The sequence below is a fragment of the Rhinopithecus bieti genome, unplaced genomic scaffold (assembly GCF_001698545.2).
Source record: "Rhinopithecus bieti isolate Rb0 unplaced genomic scaffold, ASM169854v2 scaffold_62513, whole genome shotgun sequence".
NCBI classification, from domain to species: Eukaryota; Metazoa; Chordata; class Mammalia; order Primates; family Cercopithecidae; genus Rhinopithecus; species Rhinopithecus bieti.
In genome coordinates, this window is record NW_016823623.1 from 100,121 (window position 1) to 125,416 (window position 25,296).

General features: G+C 44.8%; 1 protein-coding gene across 1 annotated transcript in view; it reads right to left on the reverse strand.

Annotated features, from left to right (window-relative positions):
* LOC108521712 (integrin alpha-9) overlaps nt 1–24,899 on the reverse strand; it is a 100,805-nt gene extending 75,906 nt beyond the window's left edge. Inside the window, exons 1-5 of the mRNA XM_017861678.1 lie at nt 24,817–24,899; nt 20,273–20,352; nt 15,441–15,530; nt 13,203–13,311; nt 6,669–6,776 (exon numbers count right to left, since the gene is read on the reverse strand). Of these exons, the coding sequence (XP_017717167.1) occupies nt 6,669–6,776; nt 13,203–13,311; nt 15,441–15,530; nt 20,273–20,352; nt 24,817–24,897 (468 nt within the window). The 5' untranslated portion in view covers nt 24,898–24,899. The remainder of the gene's footprint in view (nt 1–6,668; nt 6,777–13,202; nt 13,312–15,440; nt 15,531–20,272; nt 20,353–24,816) is intronic.
* Nucleotides 24,900–25,296: the final 397 nt, after the last annotated feature.

Here is a 25,296-nt window from a genome sequence, read left to right on the forward strand (position 1 = left end):
ACTGGGAGTTGGAGACTGGAGCTGTTCCTATTCGGCCATCTTGCTCCACCCCCGGGAAGCCCTGCTTTGTCTTTAATAATACCTTCAATTTACGTTCTTCGAGTTGGGTTTATTTCATTGTCCCTTGTCTAGCTTTTATGTTGTCAATTTAGTTCACTTATTTTCAGTCTCCCCTGTTTTCCAGAGGTAAGTAGTGGCATTTTCCTCTGTGCTGGTTTGGCTAAATCCCATTGGTTTTGACATGAACAACTGTTCACTGTCATTCACTTCTAATTTGTTTGTCCCTTCAACTTTGATTTCTTTTTTATCTAAAAATTTCATTTAAATGGTGTTTAAAACTTCCCAAGTGGATTTGTTTTCGGTTGTTTGCTTGCCTAACCTTTTGTTTTTAGCTTCCAAGTTTATTGCATTGTGGTCAGAGACTGTGGCTTCTATTGCTTTGACTTTTAGAATTCTATTGATACTTATTTTTGTGTTGTTGTACATTGAATAATTTGTAAATGTTCACATCTGAAAAGAATGTGCATTCCTTTCTGTTAGGATCTCTGTTAATTACTCCATATAAATCCGTTTCTTCAGTCCTTACAATGTGAGATAGGCACTACTATTAGCTCATTTTACAGACGAGGAAAATAAGATTGGGGAGTTTAGGTAACTTCCTCAAGGTTGTCATAGCTGGTAAACAAGGGAGTAGTAATGAAAATCAGACATTCTGACTCATTCCGTCTTGGTCTCTATATAAATGATCACAACTCTAGTTGCATTATTCAAATACTCATTATTTTACTCCTACTTGTGTGATGATTTTTGAGGGGAAAGCAATAAATTTTCTTGCAATGACTGTGAATGTGTCGGTTTCTTTTGGTGTTTCTGTGTCTTTCTATGTTTAAAGCTATGTCGTTGGTTACATAAAATTTCATTTATGTTACAAATTCTTAGTGGACTAAATCTTTAACACTCTGAAATATATTTTCTTTTGCCCTGTTTAATGTTTGTGGGTTTTGGGCTTTAATTATACTTCATTTGCTGTTAATATTGCTATACTTGATTTCTTTGGGTTAACATTTGCACATTTGCCCTTTTTTTTTTTTTTGAATGCCTTACATTCTGGGTAACTTCGAAGGTGTATTTCTTACAAGTTATTTGGTGCTTGGATTTTTAAAATTCTAATCTGAGAGTGTCTTTCACTAGGGCATTTAATCCATTCATTATTATTTTGATTATTGAATATTAGGTTAATTACTTCCATCTTATTATACATATTTTTTTTCTTCATAAATTCTTTCCTTTTGGATTGTTTTGAATTTTATTATGTTTTAAATTCTTCTTCTTTAGTGGTTTGGATGTCTTCAATTGTTTTTTGTTGCCCTTAAAATTTTACATATTTAAATATTTATTTTATAAAAGCCTTGAGTTAACTGGTACATAAACTTGTCCCACCAAGACAAGAATCTTGACTTGCTTTCATTTCCATCTCTCTTGACTTCTAACTCTTATATTATGATCATCTGATATTTTCATTCCAGATTGCTATTTAGAAAAGGAATAAGTTTAACTGGCTTTTTTGTTCTTCTTGCAATACATTCCCAGAAAATCCAAGTTTCTAACCCATTACTTTATTCTTTTATATTTATTCTACTATATGGCTCATACTGAGGTTTCATTTGAATGATCAAAATTTTGAATTTACAAATCTCCAGTTTATTCTGTTTCATGGAAACACTGTCTTTTTGCATTGCTCTGAAGACATCAGTCTTGCTTATTGAGAAGCCTTCTCTTGGCCTTGTTACTGCACCCTCTGGTATTGGTTGTTTTGATTGCAGTTGCTGCCTCTCCACCCTGGTTGATGCTCCTCCTCTGGTGGGTGATTCTTGGAGGTCTACTCATCATCTGTCTGTCCTATCGACTGAGCCTGCTTCTGGTGATTAGGTAGTGGGCAGCATTTTCAGGAGCAGTGTGCAATTCAGCACAATGGGAAGCACATGAACCTTGGAGTCAGACAGACCTGGTTACAAACCCAGCTCTATTTTTTAGCAGCTGTGTCAGGTTGGGCAAATCTTTGAGGCTTGGTTCCTCAACTTGGGATAATGACCTTACCTGCCATAAGGATTAAATTTGACAGCACATGAAAAAGGCTATTAAAGCCTTGGGACAGCAATAAATGGTATTCATTTTTTGAGGGGGGTCAGTTATTCAGGAGTACTTTCTTCCCTCTTTAGCCTTGGATTATATTGACTGATTTGATGGCCCCAACTTAGGAAGCTCCTCCAGGTCATCCTTGGGGAAAGCAATTCATTCCTCTATTTATGTCTAATTTTAAGCTCCTGTTACGGTCAATGACATATCAGGTGCATATTTTCTTCATAGGGATATGAACAGCCCCACTATAAATTAATTGAAGTTCCCACATCAACTGACTCATTGTGGGATACCCATCGTACATCCTGGGTAGCCCTGTCTAGTGTACGTGCATGGGGAGGGACGGTTTTATAGTTTACTAAAATATGAGTCCTGGCACCGACCTGGAATATTCTAACAGATGCTGGTATTCATGTCATATTGAAATCAATATCCTAATGGTACCCTATGGCAAAGACATTGATGTAACCCCTTAGAAAATTATCATTCATCTCTACAATTTTACCTCCTGGAAATGAGGTCAGTTCTTTAGAATCACTGCCCCATAGCAAGAACAGAACAAGCCAGAGAGGCCAATATTTTCAATTGGTTTTACAGGAGGAGGAAAGAATGGTATGACATTTATTTTATACCTCTTCTAGACTAACACTAGAGTTCTTTGAAAAACCCAGTACTTTCACCTGGAATAAAAGTTCTAGCCCTTCACTCCCTGTTAGCTATCATTTCTGACTTTTCCCTTTTGCATATTAACAAGAGCCAAATCCCAAAGCCTTCTCCTCCAGTGTGAGAAAGCCGCTCACAGATACCGGGTTTTAGCTCCATCAAGTGAAGCTTGCAGTGTGAGATAAAGCTCCCATCTCTTCCCTTGAACTTTCAGGCATTGTGAGTCAAACTTAACTTTGGAAAGACTACTACCCTCTTCCCTTCATGAGCCATGAAGCTTGTGACAGATGTATTATCTTGATGCAATCTTAGACCTGCGCTCAGGGGTTATGCTACATGGCTTGCCTCTGCAAAAGAATGGCAATAAAGTGAAGCGGTTCAATTTTTCAAGTCAGTTCTGAAAAACTGAGAAGAAGATATATCTTCACTTCAAAACGAAATCTCTAAGGAGCAAGTGGCCACAGCCTGCCTCCCACAAGCTGTCTGGCTCACTCTATTTTATTCCTGGAAATCAGGTGAGTTTTTTAGAATGACTGTCCAATAGAAGGAAAAAAGTAAGCTAGGGAGGTCAATAGCTACTGGTCATTGCAGCAGGCCAAGGGTGGTTTGCTGACAATGTCCATGACATATAGTTAGACTCTAGTATCAAACAGGGAGCTTGGCCTTCTCCATGCCTAAGTCAGCAGATAGGAAGGTTCAGGTCTACAGCACACACACAATGTACCCAAGAGGAGTGATTAATTTACAAACTGTCAGAGGAAATGACTGTGGTTTAGTACTCTCTGTCATTCTGCCAAAATATCTATCTGCTGTACATCTGCAGAAAGCACACAGAGTACCTACTCTTGCATATTTGTATAAGAGCGAGGCAAACAGAATGGAGAACTAGGTGTAGCTCCCAACACAGCAGATACTCATCATACACTCACACATGGTGACTGTTCCTCTATCTGGAATGTTTTCCTCTTCACCTGTTCTCTTGGTGAACTCCACATCCTCTAAGCCCTGACTTGAAGAGCTTCCTTTGTGAAGCACTGAACCTTTGTAGCATCCTTGGGCCTGGGCATGCCTCCGTTATTGCATTTGTTATATGGTATTACAATGGTATTTTATGTATCTGTTTCCTGCAAGACAGTAAGTTCTGGGGCAGATGTGGGACTTATTCCTCTTCTTGGAGCCTGGCATGTAATAGGTGCTTGCTGAGTCAGTGTTTGTGAACAAATCAAGAATGATTTGTTATTGGTAATTTTGCTATTTTAGATAAACTAGAAAGGTCTGTCACTCTTCCCCTCTATTATTTTCATGATCATTACAATCTGGCTTCCTGATGGACAGACACTAGGTCCACAGTGATCTGTTTCCTTTTTTTTCTGTGCTGTGGGAAGTCAGAGTAGGGTCCACACAACCCCAGTGGGTGGGAAGCAGTGGAAATTGATAGTCTTTCCTCAGGCCACCACTGTGGCTCTGTTTTTAAGTTAAATACAAGCACAGCAGAGGGGCTCAGAGACATTTGCTACAAGGAAAGAAGATCACGAGCCAAGGCTAGGAGTTTGGAGTGGTTACACTTCATTAGGCTCCCCATAAAAACCTCGCATATATAAGCCAGACACTCTCCACTTACAGACAGCTGGACCTCAAGAAATCCTTTGGGCAAACACAAAAGACTCTCTGATGAAAGCTAGAGGCAGGTTGGTCCTGCCCAGGGACCCCAGAAGCAGCCCAAGACTTCTAAATGAATTCTGAACCAACAGTCAAAAAACTGTGCCACACGTGGGTCCATAGGTAGGGTGACAGCCCAGAGCCCACAGGGCCAGTAAGCCTACCCTCAGTATGCTCTATGGATGATAATCACAGGCAATACAGACACCAAGGGCACTGTTAAAGAGGGAGAAACAATATAAGGGTCCCAAGGGTGTGGAAAGGAATGACAGATGAGCCTTCCCTCCATGCCTATAATCTGTTTCTGCTTCAGTCAGCTTAATATGTCCAGCTGGTGCCCAGCTGTTCGGTAGCCTGTTGGAGGCTGGGGAGTGGTGGTGGCTGAGAGTGGGGGTGGGGAGGGAATGCCACCAGGCCAAAGGGTCACCTCCTACTGCAGTACAGAGAATGAGTGCTGGTTTCTCCTAATAGGACTGAATTTCACTTGCACCAAGCCACCCAAATCCCCAGAATGAAAGCCCTGCTCCATTCAAAGTCCCAGAAGGCCAAAGTGGAAACTATCACGAGCTCTGAGTCACACCTGACCCAGTGAGCATTCTCAGGCCCTGCTGAGCAAGGGCAGGAGCCACAGGAGGCCCTCGCTGAGGGCTTGAAGGCAGAGGGTGTGCCAGCCCCAGATACTGAAAAACAAGTATCTGGGGACTCTTGCCTCTTCACTACAGCACCTCATGCACTTGCTTTTATGTTTCTACTCTTGTTGTCATTCTGGACTCAGTGGTGATCGTTTATAAGAACACAGAGAGCTTTCCTACTTGCTTAGTGAGATGTGCCAGTGAATTTACCTTTCCATACCATGAAGATGCCCACAGCCTTTGATCACAGGCTGGGCTATCCAGATGGAGACTTGGCCATCCTAGGAATTCTGTTACAGACTTTATGAAAATTCTAAATATAGTTTTGAAAATCCAAAGGATTTGTTTCTCAGGCCCAAAGAACAGAGTGCAGACAGCTGACACCACTTAGGTATCTGAGGGTCCACTCAGCCAGACCGATAGCCAGGCAGTTCTCCAGGTCTTCAGGAAACCACTTCTAATGCCTTCCATGCAAGTCAGCTATTTGTTAGTGTAAGCCAAAATCCCTTCCAGTGGCTTTTCCTTGACTCGATGATCAGTTAAGAGGGAAAGGGGTCTCCTTGGTTTTGGGGTACCTTCAGAATCTGAGTGACTTAAATGTCTTGCTTTGGTCAATAGATGATTTTGCCCATAGGAAAAAAAAGTCCCTCTGCAACACTGCAGATGTTCATGTGAACAACTCAGAAAGCATGCTTGAGGAAGAGAACACTCCTAGCTGCTGGGGAAACGGTGGCGTGGTCAGTATGGCTAATAATATTTAAGAGGGTAGCCAGGAGCCTGTGTGGTTTGTTCACCTCATGCTGAGTTCCAACCACAGTACATCATAGGTACATAACACTGGCGGCTTCTTCTGCTGGGTCAGCAGAGCCCACAGACAAGGGGATGCTGTGGAACCGGAATGGAACATCATGAGGCATATTAACAACTGAGTCGGCATCTCGGGAGGATTGACCTGTTCCACATTCAACATTCACATGCATCTGGTTTTCAGCCCACATGACCTAGAGGGCAGCAATGCCAGAAACTATTGTCACCATCACACAATATTTTCTGAACCTCCACCCTGTGGGCTGTGTCCTCTTCAACTCTGGGCTCAGATGTGTCACCTGCTATGGGCCTTGCTGCCCCGATTTTCAAGCTATCTATGGAGAAACTGTCCCTTTGGCTGAATGTCCTCCACGTGCCTCTATAGAGAGCAATGCTTTCACGAGCTTCTCAACATGGACTGAAGGCATTTTCCCTGTGCAAAATGCACTCAGCAAAGTGCATTCAGACATATGCAACAGCAGACAGCTGCTGGGGGTTCCCAGAGCCAGCAAAGTCCATCCCAGGAGATGGTTCGTAATCAACCCTTCCCCGCCCCCAAAGAGGTCTTCTTATGGCATTAACCAAACAGTCTCAATGTAGAAATTCAGGTATCACACGTCCCCTGGCCTCTCCAGATACGTCTCCAAAGGATAGAATGGGTTAAATTTTCTGAGCCTTCGGGGTGGATGTCAGGGTAGGGTGGAATACAAAATTTAAATGGGCTGGCTCAAAGCTGAAAGCAATAGTGAAAACAAATGGAGAACTCACCACCATTTCCTGGACGTGAAATATCTCTGCACCACCAGATGAGAGTCGATTAGGGAAAGAGATGCTGACAGATGACCCTGGAAGGGTGCTCGGGCCAGTGTTGTAGACCTGTGGGTGTGGAACACACACAGCAAGTCTCAGTGGAAAACAGCAGACCTCCATTTCCTGTCATGCAATATACATTCTAAGATTCTCTGAAATCACATACAGAAACTCTAAGGTTCGGATCTAGAAGGTCACGACTTGAAGTAAAGTGAACTACTGAAAATTTCAGACAGGAAATTTCAACAAAATAGAAACACTTCTAATATGTATCTAAAAATCCCAAACTTTGAAATTACCATATTCCCTTTCAACATTTTACTGTCTTCTTCCTGCTAAAAGTTATTTTTCTTTTTACACGCATAGGAATTTACTCATAGACTATTACACTTGGTGAAAACTCAGACATCATAATCTAGTCCAGTGGTTCTCAAACATTAGCATAACATCAGAATCATCTGAGGGACTTGTTAAAACACACATTGGTTGCAGGGGGTATGGAGTGGGGGTCATGCCCACAGTTTCTGACTCAGTAGGTCTAGGGTGGGGCTGGCAGATTCACATTTATAACATGGTCCCAGGAGATGCTGATGTTGCTGGTCCAGGAACCACCCCTTGAGACACACTGATCTGGTCCAACCTCTTTCCTTTGCCAGTTTGAGGTAACTGAGGCCCTTAAAGACCAAGTGGGTCATCCCAAAACCAAGTGATTGAATATACAGAGAGAGCTGTTTTTACTACACTAGCCAGCTGATTTGGTTTCCAGGCAATCTGCAGCTCATCCCTTGCACAACTGCACCTCTCTTCTGTCTCCCCTCTGTCTCAGCATTTGGTTCTATAAAGCTTTGTCTCTCTTGTCTTAACTAGCATTTCTCCATTTTCTGTCTTCAGAAGTCAATCATTTCCTGAGAGATGAGGAAAAAGATGGAGGTCATAGAGACCAAAAAGAGCAAAGAGGGAGAAAAAAGCTGAACACGAAACTTGAGGAAGAAACAGAATATGCAGAGGAATAAAAAAGGTGAGTAGATCTCTAGAGACAGAAAGTAGATTAGTGGTTGCCTAGGACTGGGGAGCAGGAAGAATAGGGAGTAGGACAGACAGCAATGACAGCGCCCCCCAAAGATGTCCATGTTCTCATCTGTGGAACCTGTGAATGTTATGTGGCCAGGGGGAATTAAGGTTGCTAATCAGGTGACCTTAAAATAAAGAGGTTATCTTGGATTATCCAGGTGAGCACATTGTACTCACAAGGGTCATTATATAGAGAAGAGGCAGAAGTCAGATCAGAAAGAGATCCTAAGACTTGACCAGCCATTGCTGGCTTTGAAGATGGAAGGGGGCCATGAGCCAAAGAATGCAGGCAGCCCTTAGAGGCTGGAAAAGGCATGAAGTAGATTTTCCCCTGGTGCTTCTGGCAAGAACACTGGCCCCAACACTTTTGGGCCTGGCAAGGCCCATTTTGGACTTTTCTTCAGAACTATAAGATAATAAATTTGTGTTGTTTTAAGCCACAAATATTGTAGTATTTTTTTATAGCAGCAACAGGAAATTAATACAAGAAGCTATGTCAATGGGTTTGGAATTTCTTTTTCTTCTTCTTCTTCTTCTTCTTTTTTTTACAGTCCACAGGTCTTTCATTTTTTTAACACCTATTATGCCATGAATTCATAGGGAATAGGTTCCAGCAGTTCAGGCTCCTTTCCATTGGTTCTCACAAAGTGTGCTTCTCTGGGTGGTGCAGGCTTGCGCTTCAGTTGGACCAAGGTATCTTTCTCTTTGGCTTCCTTCTTTTTTTTTTTTTCCAAGACAGAGTCTTGCTCTGTTGCCCAGGCTGGACTGCAGTGGCCTGATCTTGGTTCACTGCAACTTCTGCCTCCTAGGTTCAGGCAATTCTCCGTGCCTCAGCCTCCTGAGTAGCTGGGATTATAGGCGCCTGCTACCATGCCCGGCTAATTTTTGTATTTTAGTAGGGATGGGGTTTCACCATGTTGGCCAGGTTGGTCTTGAACTCCTGACCTCAGGTGATCCGCCTGCATAGGCCTCCCAAAGTGATGGGATTACAGACGTGAGCTACTGTGCCCGGCCAGCTTCCTTCTTTTTCTGATCATTTTCCTTCACGCATTTCAGGAAGCGATCTTGGCTCTTAGAGTGCTTAATGTGCTCAATATGCACATTAATTCTCTTGGCAAGAATCTTGCCCTTAACTTGTGTTTACAACAATGCCAACAGTATGCTGGGTAACACTGTAGACTCTTTCAGTTTAGCCATGGTAATACTTGCAGAGCATTCCTTTTTGAACAGCACCCATTCCCTTAATGTCTACAGTATCACCTTATAGATTCGCATATACGCGGCCAAAGAAACAACTCCATGTTTTCTAAAAAGCCTAGAGAATATATATCAGGTGCCTCTCCTCTTTCCCTTTGTGTGCGACATTTTGGCGAATTACTGGAAGATGGTGGTTCTGTTCAAAAGGCTGGAATTTCTTTTGGGGGGGGATCAAAATGTTCTAAAATTTTGCAACAACAAGGATGGAACTGGAGGTCATTATGCTAAGTGAAATTCGCCTTGGGAGGCTGAGGCAGGCAGATTGCTTGAGGCCAGGAGTTCGAGACCAGCTGGGCAACGTGGCGAAACCCCATATCTAAAACATTAGCCAGGTGTGGTGGTGTGTCCTTTTAGTCCCAGCTACTCAGGAGGCTGAGGTGGGAGGATTGCTTGAGCCCAGGAGGTTGAGGCTGCAATGAGCCGAGACTACACCACTGTACCCCAGTAGCCTGAGTGACAGTGAGACACTGTTTCAAAAAAAAAAAAAAAAAAAAAAGGAAAGAAACAAGCCAGGAATAGAAAGACAAACATCACATGTTCTTATTTGTGAAAATCAAACAAAACTGAACTCCAACAATTGAACTCAAAACCAAAACAATTGAACTCCTGGAGATAGAGAGCAGAGGGATGCTAACCAGAGGCTAGGAAGGGTATTAGGGGGATGGCTGTGGTGGGGGGAGGTGGGGATGGTTAATGGATTAAAAAATTGAAAGAATAAGACCTGGTATTTGATAGCACAATATGGTGACTATAATCAATAATAATTTAATAGTACATTTTAAAGTAACTAAGAGAGTATAATTGGATTGTTTGAAACACAAAGGATTTCTTGAAGGGATGGATACCCCCATTTTACATGATGATTATGCACTGCATGCCTGTATCAAAACATCTCATGTACCCCATAAATATATACACCTACCATATACCCACAAAAATTAAAATGAAAAAATTTTAAAAATATTTTACAACTAGATGATGATGATGGTTTCACAATTGTGTAAACATATTAAAATAATTGAATTGTATGCTTTAAATGGGCGAACTTTAAGGCATGTAATCACATCTCAATAAAGATGTTATTTTTAAAAAGATGACTAAAAGATATAAGTTTTATTTGTCAATTTAAAACTAAATGCTTAAAAAGGATGAGTAGGAGAGAGGAAGGAATGACATGCTGCTTGGTGGCCTGGGGCCTAGAGAGAGAATCCAGGGAAGCTGCAACTCTGAAGTTGAGGTCAGAAGGGCAGAGCCAACAAAAAGCCAGAAATCTTACCAGGTCTTCACACATGACAGGATGTATGAAGATCTAGCTCCAGGCAGCTCTTCCCTAGAAAACTGTGTCTTTGGTTTTCTGCAATAGTTGGTTCTGCTTCAAAGAATAAATAGATAAAAACTGATAGAGCAGAAGAGTGGTTGTTGCCAACTCCTGATTCAAAAATGAACAATATTCAACAAAACAACCTGAAGACATAGAAGAGGAAGGAATATCTGACCATAGCTGAAATAACTAACTTGAAATGAAACATGAGTGCACAGAATTAAAAAGAAACCTCCTGGCATGGCTGGGAAATCCCAATTCAAGCATGAATGGGGGTAAGCAATGAAGAAAAGATGCTGATTTATACTATTTCACTCATCAGAGCCAGGAGGACAGGAGAGCTTGTATCACCATCTTTATTTTTAACAAATGTCTTTATATTGGATTCTCTGAAAATGTTCATGTGCAATATCCACATTATTTTGGCCATTGTTTTCAGGTGGGGAAATGCTTTAAATTTTGATGCCAAAAAAAGCCTCTCAATTGTCGACGAATTAATGTGTCTCTGTTTAAAAACTGTGATGAAATGTAGAAAGCAGGCCCAAGACTAGTATTTCTGCCTTTTTCCTGTGTGCAATGGCAGTGGAGCCTTTAAACAATTATGTACCTTGTTGAATAACTGATTTTAAAAGCACAGAAAATCTGTTCATATGGAAAGTCTTATGTTCTCCTTCAGGAACAATATTACTGGAATAAGGAAATACAGAAACATTTTCTCCATATTTCTGGCCGCCTCCCACAGTATTTTCACCTTCTGGTCATTGCCAACCTGGTTAGTGACCTTCCTGCAGGACAACCACAATAACAACCATTATACCAATAAATAAGTAGTCAGACAACTCTCAAGGAAAAAGTGGGATTTGCTAACACAGAAGGATCTCCTTCTAATCAAAGGCACACACTATCAATCTTTCAAGACCCAAGCCTCTCAACCCTGGATTGAATGCTGTGCACTTCCTCAGGCAATGGATCATGGAGGAGTTTATCTAAGGGACATGCCAATCACTCATTCCCCAGGGCTGGATTCTCTAGCCTGAGTCCTATTTCAGGTCAGATGTGAAGAAAACTATTTGCCTGAATACCAAACTTTAAGCTCCCTGTAAAAATCACCTTCAGAGAAACAACTGGAAGGATAAACTGCATACTCTCAGATTTCTTTCTTTCTTTTTTTTCCCAGAGGGTGACAAGAACATTTGGTATCTTCTGTGCAACCCCTGTTCTTCTTTTCCTTCTTTCAACACTCATACCCTCTTCATTACATGGTCTGTATTACTTGAACCCTTCTAAGTAATTTTCTGAACTGCATCTTTAATTGCAAGATACCCCTAAAACTACAAGAGTAGGAAAGAGTATAAACAACTAAAATGAAATAAACCCATCTGGTCTTTATCTATTTCATACCCAATTATGAAAAGCAAAGGAGAAAAATAAAATCACTGAGAAGCAATTCAGAAATGCAGAGGTCCTGTTCACAGCAATCACTGTACTGTCTCAAAAGCAAGCTCTAACCCCATCCTTCCCTTTCTCCCCTGTAAATCAAGAGCGGGGTGTGACAGCGGAGGCTTAGCTGGTCAGAAGGCACATCCTCTGTGAGTTGGGGACATGTGTTATGTATCATGGTTTTGGGGTCTGTTGCTGGGAGAATACTCTGGAGAGAGGAAGACCATTGTTTGTCAGAGCCCACAAATGTTTTACTGCCACATTCTCTAGACCCTCACCCTGTCATTATTTGTCATTCCCTAAGTCCACCTAGGAGAGGCCACAAGGAAAGAAAATAATTGTTATTTAGCCACAGCAGTGAATGCCAGAGTGGGAAACCATCTCTCCATGGGGAAGGATGCAAGAGGCAGAGAAGAGTTCTGGGAGGTAGAACCAGAGAGTGAGGAGATATGGACTGCAGTGTCCTATGGGTGAGCTGGGCCCATCTCCTTCACTTCACCCACACAGGGTCCAGCCAGTGCCACCAGGTCTTGGCCCCAGCCCAGCTTCTCCCAGCTCTGGCACCTTCAGCACATCCTTTCTTGTTTGGGCCTATACTTCATGACATGAACATTATATGAAAATCAAAATCATTGTCTATAAGGAACTAAAGTTTTGTTTCTGTGGTATCTATGGTTGCCTTTGCACTACAGAAGTATGGTTGAATAGATGCTGCAGAGGCCGAATGGTCCACAAAGCCTAAATTACCCCATGGCTCTTTTCAGAAAAAGTTTGCTGACCCCCAACTAAGAGAAGAAACAGGGTCCTTCACGATGTCCACAGTCTACACCAAGTGGACTTGCTGGAAACGATGCCTGTGTGCCCGGGTGAGCCAGCCACGGCTCAGTGAGGGAGCAGCGTGCCTCCTGAGGGGCTCACAGGGGCCCACACTGCTCTGCTCTCACAAAACTGCCCTTCCAAAAGTCTGTTCCCCTGTGGGAGGAGGAGGCTCCTGGATAAGTTGGCAAGAAAATCTCAGGAGGAAGGGACAAAGCAAATCCAAATCCTCTGAGGCAGCCCTGCCCAGAAGGTGGGGAATGATGGAGAACAGAAAGAGGTCCTCATGGGGCCATTTGGGCTAGGACATTGGCTAAGGCCTCCACCACGCAAAGGACTTCTTGGGGAAAACTGGCGTTCATAATGTGGACCTTTCCTTCCAAGTCTTGAAAAGCAGAGGGGCCTGCACCGTAGAGTACCAGGCATGGAAGGGATTCATTCTGTGTGTGGTTAGAGATCACACATACACCACACGAGCCAACCACAGAAGGGTCTCTCCTGACAAGAGCCTAGCCCTCTGTAGGAGAGACATCCCACGTGCCCTTCCTTTAGCCCCAGGGACAGAGGAGGTTGCCAGGAGTGGGTACCTGAAGGGTGATATTGATGGGCTGAAAGTGACACTCCAGGTCATCCAGCTGAATGAAGTTGGCTGCATCCACGGACTCACCATATACAAAGGAGGTTGGAGACATGATTCTGAAAGAGGAAAGCATGAAATCTGTCATCCCCACCCACAGTCAAGCACCCGTGATCACTGCCATTCTGAGAAACACACATTTGTCTCCATTTAATCCAGTGTCTTGTACCCAGTGCTTCCCTGCTGGGTCTGTTACTTCTCTCTCCCATGAACAGACATAGCCAGGCTATGCTTTCTGATAAAGCATGAATAGTAGTGTCTTCTCATCTTAGGTTACATCAATAAACTGCATGGAGAAATATGCACTGGGATTACCTTTCTGAAATGACAAGATTATCATGGCTTTGATTTTTTAAAAACTGGATTATAAAAGTATACATTTTCTGTTTTGTCATTCAAAAAATGCTTTATAGGTTGAAGAAGATGATCATAAGCTTTTAAAAAATAAATATAAATGAATTATATATTTGGCATCCTAAACCCCACTCTATGACAAATTCACTTAAAAAACTTAAATTTGTCAGCCTGCCAAGATGACTAGAAGTTAGGCATTTGAAAGCTGAGTCCATTCATTTACAGCATTTTCCCTTGGATTGCAAAGGCTACATAACAGGTGAGAAGAATTCAAGCTCAATTTGCAGCAATGCTTTCAATGTTGCTTATATGAACACATCCCTGAGAAGAAACAAAGCTCAGACTGACACTCCCAGACAAATATTGAGTTCTAGATGCTGGAGGCCACTCACTTACCTAAACACAACAACGGAAGATTTTTGAGACTAAGTCCGAATAGACAACAACTCATCCATTTTCAACGTTTAGTGCATTATTTTAGTAAGGTAGTGAGTTCCCAGCATTACCAAATGACAAGAACTGTTTTAGATTCCTGGAGAGATCAGAGGTTGACTCATTTGTTTAACTGATGGCTTCATCAGGGGCTGTTAACACCTCCCAGCAAGGTCCTCTAAGGCCTGATTACATGATCAAGTGTCTGGGGGTGGTGGGGAGAATGTTTTCTCTTTGTCCCCAAGGATAGGGCTTGGTTCTGGGTATATTCTTGCTGTGCCTTTGATGAGACAAGTAAATAAATGATACAGTTAAAAATAGAGCTGTGAACAGAGGCAAAAATATGCTAATTTGCAAATATATTCCACCAGTGCCTCATGTTTAAAAAACATGACCAAAAATGCCAAGAGCTCAGGAGCAGGAATGCTTGGAGACTCATTCCACTGGCTCCCAGCAGTGTGGGCTAGTGCAGGGATGGCTCTCCCTGCAAGGGATCAACATTTCCACTGCTAGTCAAGACTACGACCCACAAGCACTTGAAAACCGAAAAATGAGAAACTGTGAACCTCCAGAAAGTTCAGCTTGCATTTAGGTCAAGGGTTCAGTGGGTCCTCATCTGATCTAAACTAATTGTGTAAATCTTTTTTCCACTATGAAAGAGGTATGCGTTCTGTTTTCTGAAGCTGGAAAGAAGCTGAGTTCTCATTTTTCCAGGCCAGGGCTTTGGCTGAAAACTGACCTGGGTTGTTTCAGGTCTCCACAGACTGCAGCCCAGGGTCCTGCTTTCCAACAATGCCAGCGGCACTGAATGGCCGTGGACTTCACCCAGATAGACGGTGTGGCTATTGGGATGGTTCCCTGCCCATTCCAGACCATTATAGACATCCTGAAGAGCCACCTCTAGCTCTGCAGAGGGAGTTAACAGAAACAAGCAAAGCCAGCGCTGACTGTGGAGCTAATCAGAAAGCAGTCCTCCTGTGAGCTAGGACTGGAGACACATCTGGTGGTGGTAACCTCTGGCCCAGCAGCTTCCAGCTGAGATTTTAATCCCAGGATCCATGCTGCCTGTTACCATACGGCATTCTGGAGGGACTGGGGTGGATGGGAATATATGCATATAAAGGTATATGGAAAGTTCAAAGAAATTATGGGGCTTAAACTCCTCATCAAACTTCTCAGGTTATCTAACAGGTGGGTGGGTAGGTGGGACAGAGGAGAAAATAAGGAGGGAGGAGGGTATGAGTTACTGCAGCTAAAGCTTCATCCTGCTTTTCAAGGCTGGGAGGAAGTGGAGGTGGCACAGCCTCTGGCTCCTGGCTGGCTATACATGCAAATATGAGAAGCACAGTGTTCCACCGGAGGGCACCCCTGTGTTGTGGCAACCCAGGACCAGGCTACTCACCCGGTGATGGACGTGTCCACCTCGTGCATCAGCGGCACCATCAGCACGAGGGTGTTGTCATGCAGGGATTCAGAGCGCTCCATGTTGCCACTGTGCAGGGAGAAGAGAATGAATGAATGCTGGCCAACACTAGCTATCTGGCAGTGGGCTTTCTCTGTTCCACTTTAGAACTGAATCTCTACATTCTCCAAGGGCAGGTGGCACCTCATTGTCCTCAGTCTGTTTCTGGTCCCTGTACGTATCTATCAAGGGCACTCTATTGTCTTGGCTATGTTCCCCACAAAGACGTGATTGTAAGTAGTTTATTCGGGAGGTGGCGCCAGGAAACACCAGTAGGAGTGGAGAGTGGAGAAGGGCGACAGCGAAGGAAAGAAGACAATAAAGGCAAGCCATGCAGGAGGGTCGTGCTGTCAGCAGCCAGCGCCCAGTCTCCTGGGGACTCTGTGAGGCAGAGTCAGTCTTCCTAGCTGAGGGCACGGGAGCCAGGCCTTTATCCACTGACTCCTGAGAGGAGTTGCTGCTGTGCTGGGGGCGGGGGCGGGGCAGAATGAACCCCCTGGCAGCTGCCTGTCAGGCAAGTGAGTGAGCTCTGGCCAGAGAAAGCCTCAGCAAGGGTGGCTGGTGCTGGGAGCTGGAATCTGCCCGGTTTGTGGATAGTTTGGAAAGGGTGAGGGCTGAGGGGTTATGGGCATGGCACCCATTGTATGTGCTACTTCTATAAGGCCTGTTCCACGAACAATGGACCAATGAAGTTACGGCACTTCAGCCAGGAAGGGGTTGCTAGACTTCAGCAGCTATGTCTCACCTGAAGGGACTGCCCATCATCCATGGACAGCCAAGCCCAGGAAAGAGGCCCTGACCAAACCGACCACCGTAAACATCATGGAAGCTCTCGCCATAGACCTTGGCTATAGCAGGTCTATGGGGGTAGATCAGGCATCGATATTTTTTAAAGCTCCCCAGGTGATTCTAATATGCATCCACATAAGGCCTCCCACTCTGGGTGAGAAAGCACAGAAGGGGGATTCTTGTGAGATCATTTTGGAAAGGTGAACATGAGGGAACTGATGCTGTTAAGCGGCTACTATGTGCCAGGCACTATGCCGGGCATTTCTCAGCATGGCCCTACTGAGACCTCAGAGCAACCCCAGAGGGAGATGGAGCACCCACCTTTGACGGGTGAGGAGCAGCTCAGATAGGCTGGGTAACTGCCCAAAGCCCCCTGCAAATCAGAGCTGAGATTCCAATCAGCTCAGTCAGACTTGAAACCCGGGCTCTCTCAGCTGTGACTCCCACGCCTGATGCCAGATTTGGGGGCAAGAAGGAGGAGGGGCAAAAGAAGAAGGGAGGAGAAGGAACAGGAGGAGGAGAGAGAAGACCTAGTTTCTCTTAATTACCTTACTAAATTTCTAATAGGAATTGTGATCATTATTCCTTGGGAAAATGCGTGGCTCTTGGGTACATGTTCTTGAACCTACATTCACAGTTGGTTCCCAAGTTCACCCTGCATGGGCAGAACAAGAGTCCCCCAGACCTGCTGAGGCTGGGCTCAGCTCATCCTGACTGTTCCCCACCATGCCGTTCCCTGAACATCTGCTGAGTTCCTGTCTGCTCTGTGCCCTCTCTCTGCCCTCTCCAAGCCCTGCCCCACTGCCTTCCTCTCTCACCCAGCAAGTGCTGAATGGCAACAGCACTTAAATAGCTCTCACATCCCCTCTCCTTCTCCCTCCTATTGTTCTGAAACAATGGTGCTGTGTGACGCTGACCCCACAGGGCCACAGTCTCTGCCCTGGCTCCTCATCTGTCTTCCTACATGGGGTGACATCAGTCCCTCATGGGCAGCCACAGTTTGCAAAAGCAGCAGGATCAGGTGCCCACACAGCCTGACTTCCTTGTCCTTCCTTTCCCAAGGGGTGATAAAAGCCTTGGGATCACTGCTGTGGGCAGGCCAAAGGCGACTCCCCTGTGGATGGGTTGACACCATCCTGGCCTGCTCCCGCCCCCACCCAGCATCCTGCCAGGTCTTGCCCTGCCCTTTGTTTGGCCGGCTGAGGCCCAACCGTCTCATCTGTCATCGTGTGACTGCTCCAGAATGAGCTAAGTTGAAAAGTTGAGATAAAGACGCCAAACATCAAAAGGCTTCCCGTCATTCCAAAAGCTCATGAGCTGGGATACTTTCCAGTGGTCTGCAAAAGCCAGGCTGGTGGCTGCTGAGAGGACAGGTCTCGAGAAACTGCTCAGTCTCAACGGTATGTCCCCCTAAATCTACGAGCCGGCAAAGAGCCCTTCAAAGGGTGGTGACGGAAGAAAGGAACGACTGAGATTTTAACTGTAGTTTTCAAGATAAGAGGCTTTAAGGGTCTTTCCATCATAGCAGGGAGTCAAGTGCTGTGTGTGGGTGCCCTCTGGGGCAGTCAGACCATATCTTCACCAATGCCTGAAAAGAAATGAGTGTCTGAAATATTCTGGTGTGTGTTTAAAAGATAACATCATCATCTTAACATTTGTGATTTGAGAAATTAGAAATTTTTATATTATCGAAGCTACAGATCCTAGGGCTTCCTGAAGCTATGCAGCACTGTTAATGTACATGGGGGGTGTTCTTGAATTGAGTAGGTTACTGTCATTTTCTCCTGTGCCCAGCATTTAGGACTGAACCTGGTAAATAGAAGGTACACAATAAATATTTGCTGAGTGAAAATGTGCCCAGAACAGAGTAAGGGATTATAAACAGTGGTTCTTAGCCTTGGCTGCTCATTAGAATCATTTGGTGAGCCCTTTTGAACACTCCATTGCCCAGGTCTCACCCCAGGCAGAGGAAGGGTCAGGGTCTCTGGGGGTAGATCAGGCATCCATATTTTTGAAAGCTCCCCAGGCGATTCTAATATGCATCCCAAACCGGAGCACTGCTGCTGTGTGGACATGTTATTCTAACAAATGAACCTTTCACAATTGCAATACTGGCTCCCTGCCCTCTCTGACTGTTATGATTAGCCCTGAATGAGGTGGAAGCAGGAAGTGTCTTCTTTTTTGACAAGGGAAATCTCCTCCATGTCACATTCCTTTCCAGGCACACAGGCTGCCTCAGGTGTGGAAGGACCAAGAGAGTACGTTGATGGGTCTGCCCAGCAAAGGCGAGTGTTCTGTGGATCCAAGAAATGGCAAGAGAATGAGAATTTTCAGGTTCGAATGGGCATCTGCTGCCCCTCATCAAATTCATCAGCCTCATGCTCTGGGGTCAAGCTGTTGCACTGTGCCACTCCCCTTTTCAAAAACTTTCACTGGCTCCTCAGTGCCATCAGGATATAGTTCAGATTTTCTAGGTGACCTTTGTCCCCCATGGTCTAGCCCAGGTTCCTCTTTCAGCCCTGCCTCCCACTGTGCTTGTGTGTTCCCCATCCTTCTGAGAAGGTGCACAAACCCCCAGTACACCCCGTGCCCACACCTACACAGGTGTAACAGGGCTTCTTGCCCCATGGACAGCCTCACTGCCGTGTTCATGTTGCTTCAGCCTGAAAACAGACTCCTCTGTTTAAATGCTACCTGCTGACTGAAACGCTTCTGGATTTTATGCAATGGGAATGAAATCTACCCTCTCTATGCTTTGCATAAGTTTCTATTAGCTCATGGTCATGTTTTACGTGAATGTAAATTACGTGATCTTGAAAATAGTGTGAATAGAAAATAACTAAGTCTTGTGGACCAGTAAAAAGAAGGGGCTAAAAAGACATTATTGGAATAATTGGCATAATCAGAACATAAACTGCAGATTAGCTAATAGCATAGTGTCAATATTCAATTTCCTGAATGTGATAACTATATTACAGTTTCTTAAAAGAACAGCCTCATTCTTGGGAATGCACACTGAAGTATTTATGAATCAAGAAGCATGATTTCTGCAACTTTCACATGGCTAAGAAAAAAAATTATATAGAAAGAGGATGATAAAATAGATGAGACAAAATGTTAACACTGAGTGAATCTCAGTAAAGGGTATATAGGAATTCCTTGCACGATTCTTGTAACACTTCTGTTAAGTTTAAGATCATTTCCAAGTGAAAATGAAAAGGTTGCCTTGGGTGTCCAATCATCACCCCAATCAAAGCTTGTGTCTCTCTGTTCACCCACCTGAACGCCCCTCCCTCCACTGGAGCCGCCAGCCAAGTGCTACCTAGATGCTGCTTCAAGGCATGGTGGATCTGCCCTGGAGAAGGCATCTGGTAACTCCCCAGAGGCCCCCACAGGCACCTGTGGCTATCCTGGAGAGGGGCAGGCACATGCTCCTGAGGGGAGAAGCTGCCAGCCCACGATCCCCTTTCCTATCCATCCACTTGGCTTCCAGGTTAAGCCCTCTCTTGAGTAGCATCTCTTGGGACCTCTGTCAACAGGACAGGCCAGGCCCTCAGGCTGCAGGTGCCCTGCCCACTCCATCAAGGGATATAGCGCCATGTCCAAAAGCAGCAGCGGGCCCAGTCTGACAATTTGCAGAGGACATCTGTCTGATCTGGGAAATACACAGGTGAGTGGGAACTGACCTTGGACGAAAGCCTCACCCCCATGGGCCTGTCTCTCCTCAGCTGTAGAATCATCACCTTGGAGTGGCTGATGCCCAGTTCCTCTCAGCTCAGTCTGCAGCGGTGGCTATGCAAGCAGCACTAGGCAACCACCATCCCCAAGAGATCCAATTCCACTTAGTGGCTCAAGGCTTTATCACTGAGTAACCATTTCTTCCTCCTCAGCATCCTGGGATTCATCAAAGCTTAACCAGGACACGTCCTTTCCTGGTCCCATAAATCTCTTATCTTTGAAAAAAGTGTTTAAACCCCCCTTACCTCTGAGCAGTAACAATGAAGCTGAGAACTTCCTCTTCCCCAGACAGGTGGCTTGTATCAAAGATCACGCTGAATTCATACTAGGGGAAAAGGAAGTGGTATCTGGCATCAGCAGGCATTCCAAACTTAAACTGTTCTCTTCCATCTTCTGCAGTTGACGAACTCTGGAAGCTCATTTGCATGATAAGCTTTATGTTTTATGCATAGCTTTCTGACTATCAGGCCAAAGGCACAGTCTTAACAGTAAAACCAAGCCTGATACATACTCTGGCCAGAGACCTGCTGCTCCTGGTTCAGCCCCCGAGGCTCTCTTTAGGAAGTGATGCATTTACACTCTTAAACCGGGACTTACTAAGTTTCACTCACATCCCATCTTTTCAATTTCTGCCACATCTGCAAATTACATCACCTGGGATATTTGCTTCATAGTATTACTGTCTTACTCTTTTAGTTTAAAGATTATTTTAAAAGAACAATTTATATCACTATCATAGATGGGAATCCAGGATCACTTGCCAAAAAGAGAGGGTAGCTGTAAAAATGAATACAGTGAAAACAGAGCAACGTTGAATTCTGTTGCCTGTGGAAGCCTTTGAGCCTAAGGTCTACTCCATCTTTGCTGAAAAGGGAGATTCGCTGGTGATAGAGAAGTGTTAAAGATATGCTAGCAAGATTGGAAATGTTCTCCTGATCTGCGTGGCTAGGATTAAAAGACTGTTGAAAAGTTTTGTGAGCTGAATGTTTGTGTCTCCCCCACCCACCACTCCTCAAATTAATATGTGGAAGGCCTAACCCCCTATGTGATGGTATGTGGAGGTGGGGTCTTTGGAAGGTAATCAGGTTTAGATGAGGTCATGAGGGTGAGGCCTTCATGATGGAATTAGTGCACTCAGAAGAGAACACAAAGATCTCTCTCTCTCTCCATGCACACACACCAAGGAAAAGCCAGATGGGCATACATAGAGAAGGCGTTATTTATAAATCAGGAAGAGAGCTCTCGCCAGGAACTGAATCTGCTGGGACCTTGACCTTGAACTTCTCAACCTTAAGAACTATGAGAAATACATGTCTATTGTTTAAACCACCCAGCCCAGGGTAATTTGTTATAGATGACTAAACTGACTAAGACAAAAAGGGTCACTGTTAGGGTCAATGTTGTTCAGTCCTGTGTCCACGTATTGCCCAGGATAATCTCATGAACCATCTAAAATTATCGAGTGTACCCCTTAGTGGTGAACATCCTGTGATTTGGGGGGCACTGCCCTAAGTAAATGGTGTTCATCATATACATGTCAGGCATGTGTGAGAATGTGGGAGGAACCCTTGGGTAGGGGTTATAAGACCAGGTTCTACCACAAATTGTGTGATCTTGGCTAAAATACTGTCTCTGCATTTCAATAAAAAGAGGAGGTTGGACAAAATGGTTCTTAAATTTTATCAAACTCTGAAAGCCTACAACTTATATAATGTCTAAACCTTTGGGTTCCATTATGGTGAATTCTAGGCAGTGGTCTAACATTTGCAACACTGGATTCTACTGAATGCTTCCTGAAAGCAATGGACATTGGTTCATTACAATGGACCATCATCTACAGTGAACACGGACATCTCTTTCTAGACAGAAATTTCTGTTACTGTGGGACTTGTCAGCTTACAGTGGGGTGGGGGGCAGGCACAGAGACAGGGCAGGAAGAGGACAAGAAGGAAGGGAGAGGCAAGGTCTTGCCTGGTGTAGAGTTAGCACTGGGAGGAGACCTGAATTCAATTAAACACACTAAAGAGCAAAGTGAGATGACAGGCAAAAGAATTGGGTGAGAAGCTAAAATCAGGGATGGAGGCCTGGAAGAACAGAACGTCAGAAACTGGGCAGGCTGTGAGAGACAGAAACATATGGCCATCCAAGGTAAGCCAAGTATAGTCATGAAGCTTAGCAGGTGGCCTGGAGCCTGAGGACCCTCAGGGTTGGAAGGACATGGGAATGCACGCTGGGCTGCAGACACGGGGAGCCCCATCTCTGCTAGGTGACTTGTTGGGCTTTCTCCAGGGAATCACCCTCTGCTCCCATGCCCCCAATACCCAGGTTTAGTCAGTCTTGGTACAGGTCCCAGCATCTGTATGTGGGAGGAAAGTGGTGGCATTATCAGCTGGGAAAACAACCAACATTCCAATGTTCACATTTCTGTGGGCTCTATCACGATTTTGAGGGTTTTAACAAATGTTGGCTGGGCTCAGTGGCTCATGCCTGTAATTCCAGCACTTTGGGAGGCCGAGGCAGGTGGAGTTCACTTAAGTTTAGGAGTTCAAGACCAGCCTGGCCAACGTGGTGAAACCCCGTCTCTACTAAAAATACAAAAAAAAAAAAAAATTAGCTGGGCATGGTGGTGGGCACCTGTAATCTCAGCTACTAGGGAAGCTGAGGCAGGAGAATCACTTGAACCCGGGAGGCGGAGGCTGCAGTGAGCCAAGATTGCACCACTGCACTCAAGCCTGGGCAACAGAGAGAGACTCCCTTTCAAAAGCAAACAAACAAAAATTTGACAAAAGTTAACTCTCTACTAGAGAGAGAAACACACATCTTAGGTCTGATATGTGATATAGGCTGGAGTTTAAAATGAAATGGAAACTGTCACAAGTTTTTCAATTAAGCCTATTATCTGTTACTCAAAAGATTTTATTTAAATTTGTGTGTGGAGGTGCCACATACATTACCAGAGGCAATAGTGTCCATGGATTGGGGTCGTCCTTCTTTATCTCCACCCTCACCCTACCTGGAGTCTAATGGGACTTGGCCTGTACTCTGTCAGCCACATGTAATCCATTTTCCAAGGGCAGTCACTTATTGAGGCTTCCCTCCTCCTGGGGTGAATGTGGACAGAATGAGGAAGACAGGCAGAAAAAAATCCGAGGAGTCATGGGCGTAAGAGTCACTGTGGTTTTGCCAAGATCACACAGTTTGTGGTAGAACCTGGTCCTATAACTCCTACCCAGGGGTTCCTCCCACATTCCCACATGTGCCTGACATGTATATGGTGAACACCATTTGTTTGGGGCACTGTTTCCCAAATCACAGGATGTTCACACTGGGAGTGGTACACCAAGATTATTTTAGGTGGTTCATGAGATTATCTTGAGTGATACATGAACACAGCACTGAACAACACTGACCCTAAAGTGAGAAAGTTATTACCTTTTTGCTCTAGTCAGTTTGGGATTCCATCACAAATTACCCTAGCCTGGGTGGTTTAAACATTAATTTCTCACAGTTCTGAAGGCTGCAAAGTCCAAAATCGAGGTGCATTCAATGGGGCTTTTATGGGTCCAAGTGATTTGCTAAGAAATGACCAAGTCTTCTCCCTCACCATAACATTCTCACCATTGGTTTACAAAACAGCTACTAGATACTGGGACCAAAGAGCCTTGGAGATTAAAATGATCTGATTGTACAACCCAGGCAGGACAAAAGGATGAAGCTTTCGCTTTTTTTTTTTTTTTTTTTTTGAGACAGAGTCTCGCTCTGTCGCCCAGGCTGGAGTGCAGTGGCATGATCTTGGCTCATTGCAACCTCTGCCTCCCAGGTTCAAGTGATTCTCCTGCCTCAGCCTCCTGAGTAGCTAGGACGACAGGCGCGTGGCCACCATGCCCAGAAAATTTTTTGTATTTTTAGTAGAGATAGAGTTTCACTATGTTAGCCAGGATGGTCTTGATCTCCTGACCTCGTGATCCACTTGCCTTAGCCTCCCAAAGTGCTGGGATTACAGGCATGAGCCACCACGCCCAGCCAGCTTTCACTTTTTTAAGGGAAAAAAGGTAGACAAAGGAATATGAGATTTCCTTCAAATCATGGCAGGGAAAACAGCGTCCATTTCCAAAGGCAGACTTGGTCTTTTAGATTCTAGTTTTGGCTCCAACCACCAAATCTTTTTACCTATGTTTGTATCTCCTTACAATGATGGCACATACTAGAATGTTCCAAGAATGTCTGAAGATTCTGTAGTACACTATTTGAACTTAGAAAATCTGTCTCCACACCAATACCAAAGTGACTTAATTTCTTTACTCTTTCTAAAAATAAAGTGGGATACAGGTATTTGTGTTTTGGGAATTTTGAGAGGTCTCTTCAGAAAACTGTGAGCACCCAAGGGAGTGACAGAGTCAGGACTAGAGCTGACAGACCACATCTTCTCCTGTGTTGCCTAGGGGACTCAAAGAGGCACAGAAAGTCCCAGAAAAAACATTATTTTAGGAAGCCCAACTAAATGGCACTTGCCAAAGTGCAGAGGCCATGGTGTGTCCTTCACTTTCACATTTGGGGTACATCATGTGCATCAAAGAGAAAGACCACGTGGCGCAGCCCCTCTGGAGTATACCCCGGTGTACACTGCCAGCGACAGGAGTGTGGCAGGGCTTCAGTGGCCGCCCCAGCTGCTATGGGAGGCAGGGGGGTGGGAGGACACCTCACCTCAGGGAGGCAGTGGCGGAATCAGTGGCTGGCGGGAAGGGCTGGGGGCCTGCTGCCGAGGAACGGTCCCGTCTGTGTCCCTTACCTTTGACTTTGACCTCATGAAAGGAAATCCCACGCTGCATTTGAGGAAGTCCAATTCCAGCAGCTCACAGGAGATGCCCATCTCCTCCTGAAAGAAAAAGCACCAACAGATGGGTCAGCTACACAAAAGGCAGATGTGCAGGAGCAGGCTCCAAGGGGCAATCGAGTCCTTCGGAGCAGTGCTCAGACGGTAGGCACTGGTAGGACGAGGTGCCCTGACCAGACCGTCTCCAGACCCCTTCTAGCTGCCCACCTTTCCCATGGGTTCCCGGGGAAGACAGGTAAGAGGACAAAACCGGCCGGGCGCGGTGGCTCATGCCTGTAATTCCAGCACTTTGAGAGGCCGAGACGGGTGGATCATGAGGTCAGGAGATCGAGACCATCCTGGCTAACACTGTGAAACCCCATCTCTACTAAAAATACAAAAAATTAGCCGGGTGTGGTGGCAGGCGCCTGTAGTCCTGGCTACACGGGAGGCTGA